General features: G+C 46.1%; 2 protein-coding genes across 3 annotated transcripts in view; one reads left to right on the top strand and one right to left on the bottom strand.

Annotated features, from left to right (window-relative positions):
* LOC119431386 (uncharacterized) overlaps positions 1–9,244 on the top strand; it is a 92,091-nt gene extending 82,847 nt beyond the window's left edge. For both annotated transcript variants that reach the window (XM_049657201.1, XM_037698870.2), the window contains 2 exons: positions 2,193–2,274; positions 6,339–9,244. In XM_049657201.1, the coding sequence (XP_049513158.1) occupies positions 2,193–2,274; positions 6,339–6,438 (182 nt within the window). In that variant the 3' untranslated portion in view covers positions 6,439–9,244. The remainder of the gene's footprint in view (positions 1–2,192; positions 2,275–6,338) is intronic.
* Positions 9,245–12,242: 2,998 nt separating this feature from the next.
* LOC119431556 (uncharacterized) lies at positions 12,243–23,241 on the bottom strand. Its single transcript, XM_037699036.2, has 4 exons — positions 22,818–23,241; positions 17,435–17,596; positions 15,579–15,702; positions 12,243–12,835 (listed from the first exon to the last, which is right to left on the bottom strand). Exons 1-4 carry the CDS (start codon positions 22,858–22,860, stop codon positions 12,613–12,615), a joined length of 552 nt encoding a protein of 183 aa, XP_037554964.1. The 5' UTR covers positions 22,861–23,241; the 3' UTR covers positions 12,243–12,612.
* Positions 23,242–23,714: the final 473 nt, after the last annotated feature.

The raw sequence follows: 23,714 nt of genomic DNA, 5'->3' as shown, positions 1-23,714 counted from the left end.
GGGGGGGATGAGACGCAGCACGGTTGACACCTGGCATATCCACAGCGTCGCGGTGAATGGGAGAGCCGGCCAACGAAGAATCCCTTTGTTTTAGGCCCTCTCCCAGTCTCACAATGACTGCGCTTGTTTTTCGTCGTTGGGCGAAGCTGCGGTGTTTTTCTCGTCGCTGCCGTTTCCCCATGTTCTTTTTGCGCGTCACTCGAAGCCGACAGGGATCAGCTGTCTTCAAAGAAGCATCAGAAAGAGCGGTGCTGTCGCGGAGTCTGTCGGGTCATTGACTATCGATATAGCTTTTAATCGAACGAGTGCGCAAAGCTAAAATGTATTAACTGTAGGCGAAGTAGTAGAAATGGTAGCGTTGAGCCAGCACAGTTAAAAATATGTGAAGACAAGATGTGTGTGGAACGGTGTTCGATAAAAAAATATATCTCGAGGCCGCGGCTCATTCTACTGAGCGTTGGTTGGGGTTGTTACGAGATATGGTTTCGTTGTGAGAGAATCATAAAAAAATACAAAGATATTTAGGGCTTTACGTGCTCCAACATCGATCTGATTTGATGACCTAGCGTTCTTTAATAGAGAATCATATATATATATATATATATATATATATATATATATATATATATATATATATATATGCTCAAATGCAAAACCTTTTTTCACGGTTCGTTTGCATTTCTTAACCTCAGCTGCTGTTGCCCTGTGTATAGAGGTTGCTCGGGCGCTGCATCTCTTGTGACGCGGCCCCTTACACTGCTGTTGATGCATATTCAGCTCTCACAACGTAAGAAAGGTTTACATTATTAGGCATTGTGATTGCCACATTTGGACGCGTAGTATACACTCATGGGTTCAATTTTCACGCTCCAGCGCACAGGCCAGAACAGCATTTCTCGGCGTTTCAGGTGCCTACCCACAATCTCACTCGAAGCGGCGATTCGGTCTAGGTAGTCACAGCTAGAACGAAGGCATGAAGAAAACGCGCTACTCAATTTACCTCCCGTGATCGGCGTAGAAGACGACGCGTCGATGTAATGGGCCAGCGTCAACAAAGGTAACTTCACTGCAACTACAAAAATATGATTTAGTTACATGCTTCACTCTTATCCTCACTTTCGGTATGCTACATATCTGTGCTGGGGAGTTTCGAATGTGCTCTTGGTACAAAGGAGCGACAACACAGTAGTGCAAACAATCGCAAGGGAATGTATTGCGCCTTTTATACACCAATCTAGCCTGCCGAATTATTACCAATAGAACATTCCGATGGGCGCGCTACAAATCGAGGAAGTTTAACTCACCGCGGCCGGGTAGCGAGCGAATATGTTCGCTCCCATGCTGGACACCAACGCCTGATTGTTCGCGTGTACGGTTACGCGAACGGTGGCGCGTTCGAACGATCGTGTTCGTCCATTCTGGTGTCCTGCTCCTAAGCCTTCCGCAGGACGGTCCCGCGAACGGCTGGCGAGCGGGCGAAACGTCCACCCAGCTGGCCTACCCCTAGCCAAGTAGGAACAGCTTACTCCCTTTTGCGCCCGAGTAACCCCGTCGTTAGATGGCGTTAGCGGCGCTGCACCCGCGCCATCTCTCATACTAATCTGCAACCACATCGACCACCGTCGGCGCTCAGCTACGCGGAGAAGCCGGATTACAGGAGACGCGAGAGTAATGCGGCGAAAACAACATCAGGAGACGCGTGAGAGAGCGTCCCCACAGTGCAAACACCTGTCACCGCCACTCTTCCCTCTGCAAGCATCATACGTGGCCTTGGTCCTCGTCACATCACTGCGTAGACTTCCAGCAATGCGCATATCCGCCTGATTTGATGCCTGCACTGCGGTATAACCCGTTCGCCCCCCCCCCCCCCCCTTTGTGGGGGGACGAACATACATATTGCACGAGATAAGTCATTGCATGGAATGAAAGTAAACGTAATTGTACGCATCGCGGTAAGTCGTAAAGCATTTAATTAACCGTTTCACCAAAGCTTCGGCTCACATAGATTCAAACACGTGCGTTGGATCTGCACATTTTTTTATTGTCCGTTGCGAACGCGAACTTTGAACATGGATTTTGAATTATTTGCTGTCGTGTCGTTTGACTCTATAGTGCAATCTGTCACAAAAACCTTGTGTTATGTGAGCAACTTTATTTATTCTCATCCACCACTGCTTCTTCTCGGTGCGCAGATGTCCTGGTGCCTTGTTTGGCCATGGTGTTCCTCCTGCTGGGAAACGCCGTGGTCGTTGTCATCATTTTCAAACTAAAAAGGTAAGCAGCTTTTATGTGACATTTACCACCGTCGCCTAACGTTTGTTGCGGCTTCTCGCATGGATTCTGAAGGACTGGCTCGTGCTAAAAAAGCACCCCCAGGAAGGAGAGACCGTCAGGTGTGCGCTGATTGGCTGGTTGAGCAAAACCGGATGAGCTGATTGGCTGGTTATGCGAAGGCGATAGTATCGCCGAAAGTGATCGTCGCAGTATACGTTCCGTGAGGAGCGCAGGACGCCCAGCGCCCTCTCTCGGTTAGCGTCCACTCGTTTCTGCGTAATTGAATACTGATTAAAGAAGAGCAAGGAAGCTAAAATAGTCCGCGTAATCATTTCGTGTCACTTCCGGAATCAAATAAAGCGCAACAAACATTCTATAACCTAGTGTCGAGGCCATAGATAATAGCACAGTACAGAAATATATATTCCCAATACAATCTGGCAAAGCGGAGCTTCCTGCATAATCTTTTACTCTCACCTTAATATCGTTGGCAGGATAAAAAGAAATGGTCTAGCTATTTAATTAAAGACACATTTCTGTATAAATGAGCAGTTGTCTTGAACCCAAGGAACTAAATATGGCAGGAATGACCAAGCAGAGCTAATTGGGCGCAGTGTCTACTCAACACTCCATATCACAAGTCGTTTGCAGCACTGTCGAAGGTACGAAGCATACACAGCCATCCTGGCAGGCTCGCCAATTGTCACGAATTTCAGCGCTCCAGAAATGGACAGAGACAGAAAGCAAATACGTAGAAGAACATTTAAACTCAAACAAAAAAAAAATATAGAAGAAAAACAAACAGCAAACTACCCTGACACACTATAAGCAATATACATAGACAAACACTCCAAAAACTAGCTCTACATATAAAAACCCAATGTCTAATGGGTTGGTCGAAAGATTCAATGGAACAATTAAGACTATGGTCAGGAGAATGTGCCAAGAGAGGCCCAAAGACTGGGACAGGTATCTGCCCGCTCTCCTTTTCGCCTACCGGGAGGTACCACAGGCAAGCATTGGATTCTCGCCATTTGAAATGTTGTATGGAAGAACAGTGAGAGGACCACTGGCAATTCTCAAGGAATTGTGGGCAAATGAAGAAATCGGGAGAGAGCTAAAGACCACATATACATGCGTTTTGGAATTGAGGGAAAGATTAGAAGAAACCCTTGAGCAGTGAAATACAGTTCCGGGCGTAACTGTCTGATTAATGACGGGATAAGAGAGTTATTGCTTGCTACATTATACGCTACAGTGATACGTGAGATGTTAGGGCCTTTCCGCATGCACTTTATGTATCGCGAATGCAACAGCCGCTGACCCAACGTCACCCTTCACTCAACACGGAACAAGCGCATGTCATTCGCAAAGTTCAGACTAACACTCTCCTCACCCCACTAATCTCTACACCCTCACCCCACCACGCTCTACAACTTCGGTTGGCGTAGCACAGCTCACTGCCCGAACTGTCCGGAGATAAGAGCAGATACAAAACACATGAACGCAAGTTGGAATCAGCTAGCGCAAGACAGGGGTAATTGGAGATCGCAGGGAGAGGCCTTCGTCCTGCAGTGGACGTAAATATAGGCTGCTGCTGATGATGATCATGACAGAACACGCCCTGTGCTCATGTAACACTGCGATTACGTCTCCTTATTTCCCTTACCCTCCCCCTCCTTCCTGGGCTGCTTGACTTCACTCGGACTCGGCGGATCACTAGCGGGCCTTAGCGGAGCAAGTGCTCTTCTGTACTGGGCCTTAGGGCTGGCCTTAAATAAAGTATTTTTTCCCCTCCTCCTCCTTCTCCTGAGCAGACGACGCGGCGCGGATGAACACATCTCGAGGGGCATTCGGCCTTCCTATTGGCTGAGGAGGCCTGCAGCTTCCACAGTGCTGCAAACGAATTGTAAGATGGAGTGATGGAGTATATATATAGTTAAGCAACGCTGACCTGCGTTTCCTGATGTTGAGGAAGACCTTCGCACGCGTATAGGCAAACCGCCTCGCTCCAAAGCGTGCGTCTTGCTGAACGCTCGTGATGCCTGCAGCGTCCATTAGGCGAGGAGTAGAAAAAAATCACATCATCTCACCCTACGGGCAACCATGGTGGGATGCGAAAGCATTGCGGGGGAGCGCATCGAGTTTCCGTTTCGTTTCACTTGGCAACACAACCCAATGAAAGTTAGAGTGAGAGAATGTATTGAGAAGAGAGGAGACGTTTGTACGGGGTTGTTGCGTCTTTATTTAGAGATCGTACGTGATTCCTAGCGTCGATGCGCGCAGTATCTTGAAGACGATCCCGAAGTTCGGGGTCCGCTTGCCGACGCTGACGTTTACGTTCGGCTTCCCGAGCCTTCCTCTGCTCCGCGGCAGTGGCGTTGCAACTAGCGCCGACGTTGAAGTTGTTCATGGCGTTTCGCACATCGTTGCACAGAGAGAGAATGACGGAAGCACAGCGAACGCGCGCTTTATACTGCGCCGCGACACTTGCGCCGCCTACCGGCGTACCCTTGGAGAGAGAGGGAGAGAGTGAGAGAGAGTTATATGCAATGATTTGCTGCGCCGCACCTGTGGTGGAGAGCGGAAGAGGGGAGGAGGAGAGCACACACTTGCGTGTGTGCTCTCCAGGAGAATGAGGGAGAGTTGCGCATGCGCAGTATGGTGCGGACGCCGCAGCACGGACACTGCCCCGAGCATAAGATGCTCTCGCATCTAAAACCGATTGAGTGCAAAGCGGGAAAGTGAAGGGTATAGTCATACACGTCTTGTTGACTGTGGTTTAGACTATGCAAGAAACCTGTTTAGAAGCCTACGGACTGCAAATGGACCGAGATGATCTGAAGTGCTAACAGCTTCTCTCAGTGCGAATTCTGCGAACTTTATATAGTCAAAACGACGTCTATATGAAGGTATATGTGTCTACGAGTAGTCTGCAAACCGTCTAAATTCATTTTATAGTAACAACTGTGCTATAAAAGAACGCTTAAGATGCGGCATGTTGGTGCGTGAAAATACTGTAATGGTGCAGCGATAGTCTAAATATTTAAAAATGATTTTAGACGACACATATACATATAGGCTTTTCATCTGCTGTTTTGCTTTCTTATATTGTTTTGTCTTTAGAATAAATTAAATCCACGACTGTTAACCGGAAATTGTTGTCATGTAGTGTATTCGTTTCTGACTATATCTGTTTTCCATATACTTCTGTATTGTATTCTTTTTACGTATAGACAGCTTAAAAACAATCGTAAACGAAAGAAGAATGCCTCCAAAATTCCACTGTGTTCATAACGTGTAGGTCGCATATCAGAACGCGCGTAGGCACTCTGAACTCATCAATTAATTCAAAGTTCTTTTAATAAAATAAGAGGTTTGTATTCTATATACTCCTCTATTGCATTTTTTTTACGTAGACAGCGTAAAGGCAATCGGAAACGAACGAAGAATGCCTCCAAAATTAGTCTGTTCATAGCGCGTAGACTTTATATCAGAACGCGTGCGGGCACTTTGAATTCATCAATCATTTCAAACGCCTTTAAGAAAAAAGATAAAAAAGAGAGAGAAAGCAGAATGTGCTTTGGAAAGAGGCCGTGAAGTTCGTTCTCCCCAGTCGCATATATAGAAAATCTAGAATGCACAGCGCCTTAGCAACCGCGGTTGAACGCGATTGGCTGAAACGCCGCCGGCGACGCTCTGATGTCACGCCGTGAGGATTATTGCATTTGCGTGTCACCCACCGTAGGTTAGGTTAATGTTAGGTTAAGGTTAGGTTAAGTTAGGTTAGGTTAACGCAAAAGGCTTTAGGTGGCGCGGCGTACTCTCACAGCGTAGGGTGCCTCGATGCCCAGCGCCGCCGACGGCGGCGCTGGCATCGAGGCACCCTATCACAGCGGTTGCAAAGGGCGTCGAGCGTCGCCGGTGGCGTTTCAGCCAATCGCGTTCAACCGCGGTTTCAATAGATTTTCAATATGTATAACCCCGGCGTCTCCGCACTTCCTATTGCGGCTTTTTAGAGGTGACCTTTGTTCGCTAACCGCAGTGTCCGCTTGCGATCGCAGGAAACGACGGCGGCGCCTGGCCAGCGTCGTCCACCAGCCGGACATCGCCCTGCTCGTGCCGCCGCAGCCCACCGAACCGCCGCCCTGGAAGCACGGCTGATCGACGGCGCCGGCCGCGCCGCAGTCTGCGCGACAACACACTGCGGAGTCCGGCACGCGACGACAACACACGCGAGATGCAGCTCAAGCATCGAGGAAGCGCGCCTTCGAGTCCGAGTGTTATCAAAAGACGGGGTCTCGGCGACGGTCGAGCCTATAGCAAAGCCAAAAAAATGACCAGCGTGAGTGACCGCTTTGTAGAAGAAAGCTTCCAAGGTGAAAGTCTTTGAGCCAAGGCAATGAGGGAAAGAAGGCCTACAAGGTGCGGACCTCTGAGAGCTAAGCTCTTCGAGGAGGATACTTCAAGAGGCGACCTCTCAAGAGATGGGCTCTCGAAGGACAAGGTCTTGAAGGACAGAAGTTTAAGCTTGGGAGGCAAATCCTTGAAAGAGGAATTCGCGAGGAGCAATTCCTTGAAGGTGTACATCCTTCGAGGACAAGCCTTCGGGGACAAGTCGTTGGAAGGCACACGGCCTCTAAAGACAAGCATTGGGAAGCAGGTCTTTGTAGAGTCATGTCCTCTGCAGAATCTGTGAGGGATGACTTCCTGCAAGTATACTGTCTTCAAGGACAAGCCTTCGGAGACAAGTCGTTTAAGGCACACTTCCTCTAAAAGCAAGCCACGGGAAGCAAGCTTGTCTAGAGGCATGTTCTGCGCTCAATATTATAGACGACCTCACGGAATGACATGCCTTCGAAGCGGAACATCTTCCTCACCTCTATATTTAGGGGTGAGAAAGTGTGCTTGGTCAGCAATGGAAGCAAAGCTTTGAGAGCTGGGTCTTCACTGTCTGCTCTGTTCCTGGTGACTGTAAGCTCACTGAAGTAGCGCATCTCAGGACAGCACGACACCCGCCCGGCGTTATACCACTGCCGTGTCATTACCACAAGCAGCGTTACTGGTGGACCGGTGATTAGAGGCACCTTAAAAAGCGCGAATCAAATCTCTTATGCTTTCAGATTACATAAGAAAGCACCTGAACAAACAACGCAGTCAACAGTCAACCGGTGGTGTCTGGTCCAAAATCTGCGCTATTTATTTACCCTCGGCGAAGCGAGACTTCACGAATCACGTTACGAATCACGAAACAGTCGTTATCGTACAGATTAATTTCGCTGCTTGATTAACCTATTTTTATTGTCGTTAGGAAGCACGTTGAGGAAGGCGCTAAATATTCGCGAAAGCGATATTCCACAAAGCACGAAATGACAATCTCCTTCGATATTCCCTTGATATATGCTGACGGCAATGGCAATGATCAGCTAGATAGATATATATTGTTACGTCTCTACATTCTTAGGACAGTGTTGTGGAAACTCCTTTTTTCGGGGGTAAGCACTCGTCCCAAATTTAACACCATTTTCGAGAGCTATTGTACTCTGCCACAAAGAGAGAGAGAGAGAGAGAGAGAACGAGGTTAATGAAAGTTGAAGATGTTAGCCCTTCTTTAATCTGGGCTTACTACTTCAAATGGGGGGATTGAAATAACAGAAGAATATAATAATAATAATAATAATAATAATAATAATAATAATAATAATAATAATAATAATAATAATAATAATAATAAAGAAAAAACTTTGAATAAACAAATCAAGCCCAGATGACGAAAGGTCAAAGGATGTCTGTAAGTACTGACTGGCTTATCTATGACATCAGAGTTTTCGAGGCTTGGCTCGCGTCCTTCTGTACCAGGGCCTTAGAAAATCACTAGTTTGAATTTGTCCTCGTACTGAAGTTGACCTCGTAATGTATTCGTCCTCGTACCTTATTTGCCTCCTCTGATTTTGAATAAACGGAGTACATAAGTCTGTGGCAGCGTACTAAAACTCCCGAAATGAAGTTAAGTGAGGGACAAGCACATGCTCAAGCCAAAGGAGTTCCCTGCACATCTTTTCTTTCTTTCTTAGGAATGTAGAAGTTTAGAAACCCGTGGGAAAGAGCCCTGTTGTATAAGTAGCTTCAACGCATTTAGCGGACGCGGTATGCATATCTCTATCATTGTTTTGGGTAATTCACTCTGTCCGCGAATTCCTCGGCTTCTTTAGAATAACTTGGTAGAGTGGGCCTGTATAATGTAAGCATACCGTTCGCTCGATTCTATTCCGCTATTGTCATACACCGTTCGCCCATGACCGGCCGATCCTGCTGATAATGCAGGTGGAGGATAGAAACGAATTGAAACAGAATTGTTACACTATACAGGCCGCAGTTTGCGATCACGTAGATGAAGCGAAGTGCAGGAAAACAGACGCCGACGACACAAGCGTCGTCTGTCCTGCTCTGGACACTGCCATGTTCCGCCATATGTTTACGTTTTCAGTCAATCACAGAAGACGCAGCCGCTCTATCAGCCAATCGGAGCTGACAACGCGGCAAATTCGACAATAATGGAGCCAACTTGACAGTATTCAGAACAGCTCACATGACCACTTAATCGTGACCACGTGACCTGCATGGCGTCTCGCCCAAATACCCGTATATTCGTTGCTGCAGAGATGCAGAACGAAACGTAGAAGTATGCGAGATCATTCCAGAGAGCACGAGATCCCTTCACCGGTAATTTATGCAACCTCTAGTCGATTTGTTCGAGCTCTATATATAGATGAATATATTTCAATACATATGTGCAGATCCATTTATTTTATTGCATCTGTGACACACACTATAGTGAGGAAGGGTATGAAAAAGGGAACGTATAATATATGGGTAATACAAGCGTTATATCATGAAATAGTAGGTTATCGCCGCAAGGGAGGGTTGCCAAGATCACTCAGTGAATCAATAAAGCCACTTTGTACCATTATTTTTCGCTCCAACGGTGTCTGTTTTTCTTTTTCTGGAGGCTACACGATAAGCAACTCGGAGAGACGTTCTGCTTTCAACAAGTTTTGCATGTGTGATGTTGAAGGGAAATATTGACCGTCGTCTTCCTCTTTTGAGTGATTCACTCTTAGGAACAAAGGAAGTATTGGCAAGTCCTTTCGTGGGAGCAGCTATACTTGGGCCATTCCTGACTCCCTCTTCGAGAGTTATGATTCTTGACGGAGTGTATTCACTGTGCTTATGTTACAAGTTGAATGGAAATATTGACCGTCGGTTTCCTCTTTTCGGTGATTCACTCCAAGAACAAAGGGAGTATTGGTACTCCTTTCGTGGGAGTAACTATACTTGTGTCATATTTCACTCCCTTTTAGAGAGTTATTGTGTTCCCTGACGGAGTACATTCACCTTGCTTCTGGATCGAGCGTAGTCACCGTACTTTATGGAAGGTAATAACTCTAGAAAGAGAGTCAAATATGGCAAAGAAATGGTTACTTCCACGACATGCGCTGGTAAACCTCCCTTTGTTATTGGAGTGATACATTAATCCTCATTCACACCGGCGCTTTCTCTAGATGCTGCAGGGCAACCCGTCGCGATTGTTCAGTGGTTATATGGCGTTGCGTTGGTTTGATTGGTATATGGTCGTAGGTTTGATTCCCGGCCATGGTGACCGCATTCCGATCGAGGCGGAATGAAAAAATGCTCGCGTACCGTGCTTTGGGTGCACGTTAAAAAAGCCTCAGGTGGTCAAAATTAATCAGGAGTCCTCCGCTACGTACGGCGTCCCTCGTAACACACTGTGCCTTCACCGCACTCCCATCGGGGAGTACAAGAACTCCAAAAAGAGAGTCCATCATTGCACAAGTGTAGTTACTGAAAGTAGTTGCCGCGGGTACTCCATTTGGCACTAGGGTGTCCGAAATCGAATTGTTAAGAGTAGAATATATGCCACTTTTTAAGGAGAAGAATTTCACAGGATCAAGCTTACACTTTTCGCGCACGCACGCACGCACGCGCGCACACACACACACACACACACACACACACACACACGCACACGCACACGCACACGCGCACACGCACACACACACACACACACACACACACACACACACACACACACACACACACACACACACACACACACACACACACACACACACACACACACACACACACACACACACACACACACACCTGTGGCGCAGTTTTATAATATAACAGCTAAAGAACGGCGTACAACGCCGTTTGTAAATGACCGATGCGCGTGATCTGAATGCAAATAGAGTGCGCAGTGATTTACCGGTGTGACGGTAACGACGGTATATGACGGATGATTGGACTGTTAGGTATGCAGGCCTGCGCGAAACGCTACGCATTGTAGCCTTTCACTATACCCACCTCCGTGACCGGAGGCGCTAAACCTTCATTCGTAAGATAAAATTTTAACTTAAGTTAAAAAGCTGGTGCACGTAAATCTAACATAAACTTAAGAACGTCACTTTTCAAGACGAGCTGCCCGCATACCACGGTTTCGTAACCGAACCGCGTTCACCAAGGCAAGCAGGTCCGTCTCAAAGAAAGCGTGCGTGTGTTGTAAGCTACGATGAAACTACGCCGCGTTTGCAGCATTTTACATTGGAACGCATGTAGATGTCTTCACAAAACGTTCACAAACGCTTTTCTAAATGTATTGGCATATTTATTGTTTGTTTCGAATGCGTGTACATGCATAGGCCGGAATTCCGTGCTAAGACCACTCCGGTTCACCTTCAAGTGTAATCGGAATGTTTTCTCATTACATGTCTCGGTGAATAGGTTGAAAGCGTATCACATTTTCACGCTACCTCACCACAAGTGCTAAAACCCATGTGCCCACGGCGCCCTGCTGTAAAGTCTCAGATATGATGCACCGCCATTACTCTATTAGTTAGATGCATAACGTACTAAAAAAGCATCACCAGAAAGCGAGGTGGCGAGGGTTTGGAGGTTAAAAGCTACAGTTGAACAACCCGCACGGAATGTGCATCCGTCATGTTCGCCCGAAGTGCTCCTGCAGGGAGGGATGCAGTTTTGTACTCTGCATCGCTAAAGCAGTTAGTATTCAACGTCAGCGTTAAAAATTACAAAACTAGCAGAAGGCTGAGACAACTGTGAGTGGCATGACAGATATAAGATTTACAAACGAAAAAAAGTTGGAAATCGTTGAAAAAGTGGAGGAAGCAGATGAACGAGGTGGGAAGTCTAGTTTTTTTTTTTTTTGCGCTCGTTTTATTCTTCACGACAAGGGCGCAGCTCTCCAACGCCGCCGAAATAGCGACAAATCTGGCCGCTTACACAAGACAGCCTTGCTCATTTTTAAAACGACAGTGCATACTGTGATACCATTAACCGGAAGATGCTTATCTAGGAGGATGTCGTAATGCGCGTACAACGCGTAATGCCTTAGTCGACACCACTGAGGACGGGCAGCGCCCCAAACAATTGAGATCAAAAGCTCGGCTTTGAAGAAACTAGGGGATCGATGCCATTGCAGTGTTATTCAAATTACACTTAAGATGCGCATTAAGTTATAGATTCGTAGCTGCACTTAATGAATGCCAAAAAGGTAAGCCTTAACGTTAGCAAGAACTCTCTAAATAATATAGAAAAGGGTAACTAAAGAAAACGAAGTTTGCTAGCCAGCCTCGGCATTCTTGTTAAAGCCTCCCGAAACAGAGGTATTTGACATTGTTTTCTATTGGTGAGGTAACAATACCCTACTGAAAAAACCCCGTATTGCCCATAACTCCTATATTCAATAACATCATATGACAAGAAAAACGGGTTTTCGAATGGGATCCTATATGTTTCATATCGAATTATTGGATATGGGAGTTATGGGGCATATGGATTTTTTAGTAGGGTAAGGATGACACAATGTTAAATACAATAAGCAAATGATTATTTTTCTCAGCCGAAAAATTGGTCCAAATACACCATAATAGCGTGAGATCTATGACACCTAATCCAAGCCATTAACGCGAAATTAAAGAGAGAGAAAAGTGTAGCATTAATTTTCTCGGCTAGCATTCGACATTTTTTTATATAACGGAATGCAACTATAGAGCGTCTGAAAGAACAGCCTATACCGATCAGAACTAGGTGTTTCTGTGTTATTGTTGATTTATAGTGAATAGAAACATAAATGTCAAGCGCCTTATAGTACGCATTTCGGCACCAGATGGAGGAGCAACGTCATAAAGAGTTGCACGAAGCGGCGATGACGTCTTGCACGTTAAGCTTGCGGACAAGTCCAGTCCCAGAGCTGCGCAGCTTCAGCCCGAAAGCCGCGTGGCCGAATACGGCTCACGCGACCGAGTTCATTCCAAGCCAGGAGTATCCGAAGATGGAGCCGTACAGCCAGGTCATCCAGATGCAGGCGCGGCCCCCGGCTGTGAGCAGCAGACAGCTGACGGTGAACACGGTGGCCACCGACACGAACTTGCCCTGCACGTGTTCGCACGGCACGAGCACCGGGTTCTGAAGCTCCGGCGGCGTCTCGTCCGACTCGTAGTACGCGGTGAGCAGCCTGCGACATCAGAGTGCAGCTTGAGTGCAGTTGGACGCGTACAGTTGGGCCAGCTGGTACTTCATCATTGGGAAACTATGCTCCGTTCCATATACAGAAGGCAACGCTACGAATGGTGAAAAAAAAATCCACGCAGAAACTCCTCTGGGAGTTGTCTAAGTATGCGTAAGCATTGCGCCACTTGCTCATCTCCACTCAGCCCAGTGTCATTACCAATGTTATGAAACTTGATCCGGCCAGTATAAACGACAGCGCAGCGGTGGCGCGAACTGCTGCGGACGGCGCCGTAGGGTGAATTGATGACGCAAGCAAAATACTGCAGGTGGCGGCGCCAGGTGCGCTGATGACGTTCCGATCATTATAAGCCGTTATCGCTCTTTAGCGCCTTATCCATCCGCGTCGAACCATTATCAACCGTGATGAACCGTACTCCTGGGGCGGCTGCGTAGTGGCGCGGCTGCGCGGGCCCTATATCTTGAAAGCGATCTGCGATGGGGGCACAGTGCGGCGAGTGCTGATATAGCTTCGTGAGTGCTGTGTTCTCGCCGCTTCGTTCGCATTGAAGCGAGATGCAGCACGAAGGTGAATTCGCTCGCTGCTGCGGGCCCTAAATATACCTTGAAAGCGATCGTCTTACGTGACGTACGGACGGACGGTTTTCCTTGTTGGGTAAGCCTAGAAATGCTTACGCATTAAAAAAACCAACTTAAATTCGGCAGTTTTACGTGCCAAAATCACGATCTGTTTAGGACGTACAATTTGATTATGAGCGCAACGCCTTAGACACTACGCTACCGTGGAGGGTACGAAGGCTAGTAAAGGCATGTCTCACTGCTCGCATTGGCGGCCAAAAAGATACTGCTTCATACATGAAATAAATATATAGGTGCCCGTAATGTGATGTGATGTGACATTAAGCCTCGTACTGTTGAGTTGTGAAATATGACGTAATTATTGCACGGAAGGTGTCATAGATCTGAACGTGTTTACCTCCGAATGAGCGGAGTGATACATTTCAGCAACCAGTGGCCACAGTGCACCGTTCGCGCTCGCGACAAAAAAAAAAAAAAAAAAAAAAAAAAAAGAAGAAAAAAGGAAAGGAAAGGAAAGAAAGATAAAGCAAAAAGAAAACAGTACGTCGCGCACTGGAAGCGGAAAGTGCACAAAAAATACGCGATTTGACGTAACCTTGCCTTTACAATTTGTAGTTCCAAACGTTAGCAGCTATTACGCATAGCAAGTGTCGCAGATGCTCGGCGATACGCGCGGACTGAGACAGGCTATGCGTAACTTCCGCAGCGTTGTCTGCGTTGTATGACATGGAGTAGAGAGCGCTCCGACGGCTTAACACGAACACGAGAACACATACAAGCGCTTGCTCACATCTCTGGTTGATAACACTGGTTGATAAGCTGTTCTGGTTGATACGTTGTGCAAAGAAATTCACAAGGTCATGATGCTACACCTGAGCGAGTGCAATGCGATAACATTATCAAGCTAAAAAACACATACAAGCGCTTAGTCGCAACACTGGCCGACGCAACTGTTAGCACCACAACTGGCTGAAACACTGTACTGGTTGATACGCTTACAGAGAAATTCAAAGGTTCGCATGCTGCACCTGTACGAGTGCAATCGCACTTATTACGCCTATTATGCGCTTATTGCGCGCTTGTCACGCTTATTACCCGTTTGTAGCGCTTATTATGTATGTCGCGCTGCTTAATATCTGTTGTTTTTGTAAACTTGATTCACTGTATGCCAACATTTTCTTCTAATAAGTAAACAAACACCGTCAAGCTTTCATGACATGATTTCTGTCCCTGCTCCCGCATTTATTCTTTTAAAGTGAAATGCACAAATAAAGTTAATTGAATTGAGGTGAATTATGAGGACTGGCCCGCCAACACCTTTGCTTACAATGCCTCCGGGATCGGCCGACTTTATAAATGCTATTAGCATTTTGGGGGAATTTCACCCACCTTGAGGTACGTCTCTTATGTATCTATGCATGTGCACAGCCTAACCTCTTTCCCGCCAACATGGATATGTGCGGCTCTTAAATGAACCTCATCGATGCTAACTTGGGTCGATGGGTATGTGTCATTGTTTATGTGCCACCTTTCATAATAATCATTATATAAAACATACCATCAACAATTACCCACCAACCATACCATAGATTGCTAATAGCATTAAAGCCGCCAATCATCTCGAAAGGATGGATGCACCCGCAATATTTTTTCACGTCGACACTAACAGCGAAAGCCGGTGAGTGCCATATACTATAATCCCATCGGATTAAAGGAAATAATTGCAGCGCCAACAATCACGTCGAATAAAATTACAGAGAGAAAACGTGTATGTCGAACGTGTGCCTTTTTGGTAACGTCCGTGCTCCCGACAGTGCGTTCTCGCTCAACTTTTCACCTTTCGGAAAGCACACACACAAAAAAAAAAATGTCCTTCAAAACGCACCACCGCGTGAGGACCGCTTTTACCTTGCTGTATAGGTTTAGGAACGTTTCGACGCCCATGTTTTGGCCACAGTGTTGTTTTTTGGCCCGTGCTATCTGATTAGTGTTGGTGAACTTTGTTTATGTGTATTTCCAAAGAAGTTCTTCTGGCGTTATCATCATAGCATTGCGAATTCTAAGCCCTCCGTGCACTGTGATGCCTTCTTGGCGCTGTGGGTGTAGCACAGACAGACAGACGGACGGACGGATAATACTTGTGTACTCACGCGTCTTTCTCGTAAAAGGCGTTGAAGATGAACTTCTTGAGCCCGTTATCGTCTTCGGGAAGTTTATCGATGGGTGTCCGCTTGATGTGCATATGCAGCGCGCCGCACCGACCTGTGAAGACGTCTGCACCGCACAAAACACCGATGTTTTTCCAATGCAACGATGGCGTTTCGTTCTGAACAAAGTGAACTCGACTAAGAGGTGCAGATGCATGCGCAGGTGCAAAAAAAAATGCACTGTAGTATACACGCAGGAAAGCAAAACAGACAAGATACAGTGCTCTGAAGTACCCTTCGTCTCTTAGCTAATTTCTTGCCTCACGCCTTTACTCCGTGGCTTCGATAGACGATGAAATTCTTTACATAGCACAAACCTAGAAATAAACGCGAGGGGGGATTTGGCCCCGCAAGAATGGAAAAAACATCCACGTGTAATAGACGAAAAAAGTGCTCATAGCCTTTTGCGCACATTAGTGGACAAATATATTACTGAGATGAAAATATGACGTTCCAAAATTCGAAAAATACATTTTCTATACCAGAGGTTTGCCGTTTGCATGGCGCCCTGTTTTAGCGTGTTTTCTAAACACGCTAAAAGGACGCAAGGCAATCTGAAAAACGTGTGTTCTCATATACCCTGGGACGGAAGCTCAATCACGTATAAACGAATCACGTGGCTACTGGCTCATTGTGATCTGTGCAGTCCAGAAACGTGAAGTTTAGCTTTTCTGACACTGGTCAATGACCTGTTGTGCTAATGATACTTTTAAAGGTTTTCGAAATTTTTGAGATCTAATCAAATAGAAATATAATAGTGCCGCTAAGCGAATCGAATCGCATACCGTATATTTTTCAAATAGTTTTCGAATAATGAACAGCCGTTTTCCCAATTAATATATAACGATGTTCACATCCTGTATGTATTCATAACGTTAGCTAGTTTTTGTAATTAAATTGCACGTTATTAGACGTTGTTTATTAAAAGCATAAATTGAGCATTAGAAAATAAGCAATTATTTCGCGTACATTTGCACTCTTCTGAGAGTGCAAATGATCGCTGTGTAGCCGGTAAAGTCCCTGGCTGCCTGAGCGACGTAGTCGGCTCCACAACGTACGTTTACAAGCTTTATTTTATTTTATTTATTTTATTTTATTTAGTTATACATACTGAAGCTCAGTAAAGGCTATTGCAGGAGTGGGTATACATGAACAATATGAAAAAAATAATAACACAATAACAAAGAAATCAAGCAATATTGAACAAGTTCACCAAAATAAATCACTTAAAGACGTGGTCAACTGTCACTAATGTTGACACCAACTTATCGAGCGGCAGGCAACGAGTACCGCCACTTAAAGAGTTCCACAGCTCAATTGTCCGGGGAAGGATGCTGAATTTGAAGATGTTAATCGGCGCAAATGTGGGTGTAATGTTTAGTTAGTGGTGACTTGGAGTTAACGATTCCTTAGAAAACGTTAAGAATGTGTTTGACAGGCGATAGGGAAGAATTGAGGATGGAGTGTAATGTTTTTAAAGATGGGCGATTATGCCTGTACTATGCCCGCGAGGTTGACATTTAAAGCGATTTTGGTTCTACTTTTATGTTTCATCGCGCACAGTGGACGACGTGAAGCATTCGAAAACTATTCAAAAACTATTCGTACTTGCAAATAGTGACTATTCAATGCCAAGACCGAGTAGAATAGACCACCATTGGATTCGTTATTCGAAAAGTTTCGAATATTCGCAACACCCCTAACGCGTTTACCTATAACCAGGCGGTGTTCCGTGGAACTTTCGATTACACAAACCGTTCCGTTATATACGTGCAGGATTTTACGGTCAGTCGACTCACCGCAAATGCCCGGCGCTGCCCTGCGGACCCCGTGAGGCATCTTGGTGCCGCCGTAGATCATGGTGACGCAATACACGGCGTCCAGGTTGCTTCGCATCTGCTGGACGGTGATCACGAATCCTCGCGTCCGGGGCACCAGGTGGTGGCGGGGCACCGGGAGACCTGCGTATAAACATCGCGACGAAATCGAATCCTATTATAAAAAGGTTTGAGATTATACGAACTGGTTTAAAAACGTACGGCGCGCCGCGACGATTCTATCGCCCTTGGACTTTATTCGAAACCTCACGGCGACGGCGACGGCAAAAATGCGCCTAGAGTGTCCGAATGATTGCTATAGCAATAAAACGGGAGACTACAAGGTGCGAATATGAGACCAATGTGTGCACTGGTGAGTTTTTTTCTGTTATCGTTGATTACCTATAATTCGTCAAAATTAGGTGCCTAAATTGATAATTGTTTGCAGAACTGAGCAAGCTCGAATGTCACAATTGTGCATCGCATTCGAAAACATTATATTAAACGGGTTCCAGCTCGCTACATTTCCCCGAGTTAATTTTCCCGCGTTTTTCAAAATTGTGGCATCGAACACGAAAAATACCCGTCGTGGTGGCGTATACTGGCTTTAGTGGGCGCTGCTTGGCCCAAGGTTGCGTGATCGAATCCAGGCCGCTGCGGCCGCATTTCGATGGGGGCGAAATGCAAGAACACCCGTGTACCGTGAATTGGGTGCACGTTAACGAACCCCGGGTGGACAAAATTAACCCGGGGTCGTCCACTACGGTGTGCCTCATAATGATATCGTGAATTTGGCACGTAAAACCCGAGAATGTGTAAATTGTAAACGCGAAAAGGAATGCCAAGTAGAGGCGGCCCCGCGCGCGACAGCAACGCTCTCAAAAGGGGTTTTAATGAATTCACACTATACTCAATGGCTGACTTGATGGCCGTGCAAAACTGACAAGGCGGTGGCGTAGCCGTTGGCTGGTAGGCGCAAGTATATAGCCTGCCTTCGTCTTTCTTTTTTTTTCTGGCTACATTTCAGTTGTATTTCTTATCACCGCCCAAAGCCGGTACCACGGTGGAAGATATATAGGTGAGGACACAGAGGCCCGCACCGGTCCCCGATAAAGTCCCCTAGTTTCTCAAAGTGCCACGAGATGGCTGTTCCCGCAGCGGCCCGGGGCGGAGCGAGCGGCAATGCTTTTCTATGGGAAATACGCGCTTTGTGAAGGCCATTTTTCCGGAAACTGCTGCTGATGAAGAGAAGAAAATACTTTTGCCACATTGTTTCTGGGCAGCTTCGTTACTAACTCCAGTTTTGTGAAGCAGCGGCTCCGTGCTCGTTTAGTTGAACGCGTAGAAGGCAATGAATTTTGGCGGGTGATTTGAACCTGCTACGCGAGTAAGCGTCGGCGCCCTGATAACGGAGCCGTAACCTTCGCTCGTCTTTTTTGTTCTCTTGACCGTTGGCTCGTTCTTTTCTTCGTGCGTTACTTTGCCTGCTCAGTCGTTCGCTCGTTCCACGCCCTGGTCGTTTGTTCTCTAGTTCGCTCGTTGGTTTGTTCCGTAAATGATTACAACATTTGTTCCAGCTTTCGTACACACCGCTCGTTCTTACTTCCGTGCACTAGCTTAATATACGGTTAATTTACTGAGTCGTTTACTCGCTCTTGATTTGTCCGCTTGCTCTGTTGTTTTAGTGCGAAAACACTACTAGCCTACCACCCTGAATTCCGCGGCTACATCCTTGCATCCTTGCAAGGATGCATGCATGGATGCGTGTCATTGTTGCGTAGCCGCCGTTGCAGTTTCAAACGAAGCACTTGCGGCTAAAGCCCCTATATACTTGCGGCCCATCGCTGCAGTTACCGATCACCACCGCTGGGGCAGAGCTGGCGTAAAATCGCAGTCAGCTTGCTTAAAGAGCTACGACGATGCTGCTGGCGAAGACGTAAGCAACAGTTCAGGCCACGCGAACGGCGTGTGTGACACAAACGAGCCGCGCGATGTCATCCGATTGCTATCGCAACGAGATCTTTCGTGTATATCTTTGTTTCTTCTGGCGAATTTTCACCGCTATAGACCAGGCTGACACTGCGATCGGCGGCCCGGTTCGCAGGAGCGTGACTGGTACTTTATCTGGGTCGCTTGGCACCTGTGCATCGTCCGTGCTGTGTCCCCACCTTCCACAGTGGCCGGTACGCAAGACTCTCCCGGCCTACGTCATGACGATCGAGTCGGTCACGTGATCTTCGGGTACACGCGGGAGTGTTTAGTGGGGCAAGAAAGCACGCCGCACGCACTTTGGCACGAGCTTGACAGCTTCGAGTATCGCGACTGTTCTTTCTTCTTGAGTTTCGTGTGGGTCCGTCGAGCCGATTCGTCATGCCGGCGAGTTGTTGCGCGGTTGGATGCGTAAATCGTACGAAAAAAAAAAGGTAGTGCGATCGACTTTTTCCGCTCCCCAAGAGACGAGAAGCAGCAACAAACGTGGGTGCTTGCAACGCGCTGCGGCAAATGGTAGCCGTCAGACGCCGACAGAATCTGCGGAGTTCATCATTGGTAAGTGCGGTTCTCTGAAGGCCGTCATTGCACGTATATCTATACGCTGACAAGAAGAGACGCGATTGTTTGCATCGCCGTTTGAAATGGAAATGCTGCTCATGTACGCATCTTATATGTTCTGCACTTGCATTTGACCCGTGGTTGCGTGGCTTTTTATTAGAGACGAGTCATACGTATAAGCATGCTGCGCTTCTGGCGCGGATCGAATTTCACGGACGGTGTTCTGTGCGTATCGCTACATGGCTATACCGGGTGTTTCATGCGAACGCTTTCAACAATTTTTAAAGGTTGCCCGTGGCAGATAGCACACTTTTAGTTTATGAGTCCGTCTACTCGAAGAGGCGAACATTACATGCACAAAAATTTAATTAATCATTGACTAATTAACAAAAGTTCACTCATGAAGTTCTTTAACAAGGCGGATTCACTTGGAACGAATTCTCAGGATGACACCTGGTTCGACATATTAATTCCCGGACTTTGCGGAGAAATGCATTGGCGTTCCGGTTACTTTCTTAACAAAACGTCATTTTTTGCATTGAAGCTCAGAAGTTATTAGGCATGCACGCTGTAGTGGAGCACTCCGGATTAATGTTGACCACCTGGGATTCTTTAGCGTGCACCTAAATTTAACTATAGAAGAGCGTTTTTGCATTTCACCCCAATCGAAATGCACACCTTCGTGACCACGGGATGAATCGGCGACCTCGAGCTTTGCAAGGCAACGCCATAACTACTGCTCTACAACATCGGGTGGTTACATGAAAAATACATTAAATATATAACGATTGTTGTCCTCATAACGCTGGCATTTATAAAACTAACACTAGAAAGAAAAATACAGATAGTAATTGGAGAGCGCCGTGCTACGTGAGCATGCACATACCTACACTAATTAGGGACATTTCGTTCAGTTTCCTTTTTTTTTCGCTACCACGTGGCGTATCGACCTTAAAGAACTCGAAATTCGCGTCATGACGTATGCCGTGACGCACAACTAGGAAGCACAATACAAAGAAGCACACCCTCAGACTGTCGCTTCACCACGGCACTTGGAAACGAGTGCGCTTATGTATCAGCCTTATCTCGAAGACGGCCAGCTATACTTGCTCGATTGACAATGAATCGACGGTTTTGCTATATAGACAACTGGCCAGACAGCTCGTCGGCATTCCGGACGAGATATCTGGCCGAGATAAGTGTTCCTGCGAAGCTTCCGTTGAATATTTAGTTTTTTTCTTGAATGCCTTTATTTTTTTTTATTTGTGCACCACTATGGCCGCGGGCTTGTGTATACGTCACCGTTCTGTTTCATGGGTTTCCTATAGTACCGGCGTGATGCATTGTTTAAGAGGAAGCTTTAGCTCGGGCTTATCTCCGATGCCGGCTATTCAAATACATGTAAAACGCAGGAATGCTTTTATGAGAAAACCGTTGAACCGTTTTGAATGAAATGCGTTGCATTTAAGAGAGAAAGGTAAATCACAGTGACTGCAGGAAACTGAATTTTGATTTATGGCATGGGATTTTTTACAAGAATTGCCGGAAATCTGTAAACTTGAAAAAAAAAATAGAAGCACGAGGTTTTCAAATCCTTAACTCAGTATTAAAAACAAATATCGAATTTTTGTAAACTACTGCCGTTGGTGCATCTAAAGCGGACAAAGTTGATATAGGACTTTACAACTTATGTGAATTTGTTACGATGTTTGAAAGCGATTTGCAAGTGTCATATTCACAAATTAATGGTATATTTCGGGGTGGCGTGTGATCATTTTTGTCCGCTTTTTATGTATTATTAGGTGCAGTCGACAGAATTGAGATATCGTTCTTAGTTTCAGAGGTACAGAGTTGTATACTTCAAGTATCGTTCCTTGAAATTTTGCATTTTTTATAAATTTTTGTAAAAATGTTGGCAGCCTAAATAAAAAATTCGCATTCTTAAATTACTACACTTCATTTTTTTTTAATTCAACATAACTCATCAAATTCGATGCAGTGGTTGCTCAAAACAACGATTGCTGATTTCCCATGTATTCAGATAGGAGCCCCGAGCTAGTTAGAATAAGATATTTTGCTGGTAGGATATGTTTGTAAAGCAGTTTGGGAAGGAAGATGAGGAAAGAAAGGGAGAAGACAGGGATGTTAATCGGAAGAGCGTCTGGTTGGCTAAAAATCACTAAATGCTTACTTCTGGAATTCTAAAACGGTTCGATAAATAACTAAGTAGATGCTACTGCCGTGTGCTTCAGAAACTTTTAAAGCGCTATAGGCTATAAGGTTGTCTTACAGACGTCCTGTTCTTCTCTGATTATTCGTAATATACGGATGAAATATTATCAAGCTATAACCTGACAATCTAAAAAAAAAACGTACAGCTCTTGTGCGACCTTACAGAATCTAGCAAAATTTCCAGCGAAACTGATCCTGCCGAGCATTTGCAGTAGGAATATTACTTGCCTGTAATATTACCACACAACTTAATACTGCGCGCATATGATTTTGCAAAGTATGAACGCTTGAACCCCGTTTCTTCCACAAAAAAATGAAAGCCGACGTCACCTCTTGTTCTCCCAAAACACCTAATACTCGACTATAACGCTTGTATAACGCTATAATTAACCGGCACGAATGAAACTTTACACGCACATCTGACGTAACGTGCGCCATTTCTATATGAAGTCATTGCCTAATTCAGCAGACCAAGGACAATGGGAACCGCATTCACGACGACAAACATTCCCAAAGATTGGGTACTGCCTGAATTTTTTAAGAATCTCTTTAAAGTGAGTGAAAACTCGTCGGATGTATTTACCTTGGCTAATGGCGAAGTCTGTACTTTTCTTGATGAGGTCCATTTTACCAGGAATGAACCGGTTTCCTTCCGGAAACAGGACCACGTTCGACTGCGTAAGAACGCAATCAAGAGACGAACATACACCATGTACATTGTGAAATAAATTTTATTATCTTGCTTGACAAAGATGATCGTATCTCACTATATACGCTGTGGGTTCTCTAAAGAAAGATCTTGGACTGCGCAATGCCGTTTGGTTGAATTTCACGCACCGTTCTTTTCCTCCAAAACGTCAACGACGCGAACTCTTATGAAAAGAAGTTAATGAGGTCGGCTGGCGATAAATAGTTCTTACGAACAAAATACTTTGCAAGTTTCACCCTGGGGCCCAAATTTACGAAGCATATTTATCCGTAAGATCAATTTGACATTGACTGATCTCCTTCGCTGATAATATATTCGGCTATCCCGATTGGCTGCATGCCCCCTATTAATCTGAACGGTTGTGAACACTGGCATTATGAATACATTTTATTGCTATAGCAATTATATGAACACTCCAAGTGCATTTCTCCCATCGTAGTCACCGTCGCCGTGAGGTTCCGTATAAAGTCCAGCGGCGATAAAATCGTCGCCGCGCGCCGCGTGCGAATGAAAGCGTACGAGGGTGAGCCGGCAATCGCGGCTCAATGTGGCCCACGCGAGGGAGGAAGGCCGGAAGCGCGCAGTCTTCTTTCGGGTGCGAGGAATGGGGGCGAGGAAACGGAGAGGGAGGGGGGGGGGTGCGTTCTGACCAGTCGGCTGCTGCTCACAGCGCGGCCATAGATTGCGCGGCTGCGAGGGCGCCGTATCTTGAAAGGGACCTACGATGTGGGCAAAGTGCGCGCGGGCGCCGTATCTTGAAAACGATCTGCG

This window comes from Dermacentor silvarum, chromosome 10 (assembly GCF_013339745.2).
Source record: "Dermacentor silvarum isolate Dsil-2018 chromosome 10, BIME_Dsil_1.4, whole genome shotgun sequence".
NCBI lineage: Eukaryota > Metazoa > Arthropoda > Arachnida > Ixodida > Ixodidae > Dermacentor > Dermacentor silvarum.
This window is presented reverse-complemented; position numbering and strand designations above follow the sequence as displayed.

Excerpts from the sequence above, each read along its gene's own strand:
- LOC119431556 (XM_037699036.2), bottom strand. The coding sequence starts at position 22,860 with ATGGACCTCATCAAGAAAAGTACAGACTTCGCCATTAGCCAAG. Across the intron at positions 17,597-22,817 it reads AGACTTCGCCATTAGCCAAG|GTCTCCCGGTGCCCCGCCAC; the intron begins GTAAATACATCC and ends GTTTATACGCAG. Across the intron at positions 12,836-15,578 it reads GCCTTTTACGAGAAAGACGC|GCTGCTCACCGCGTACTACG; the intron begins GTGAGTACACAA and ends CTGATGTCGCAG.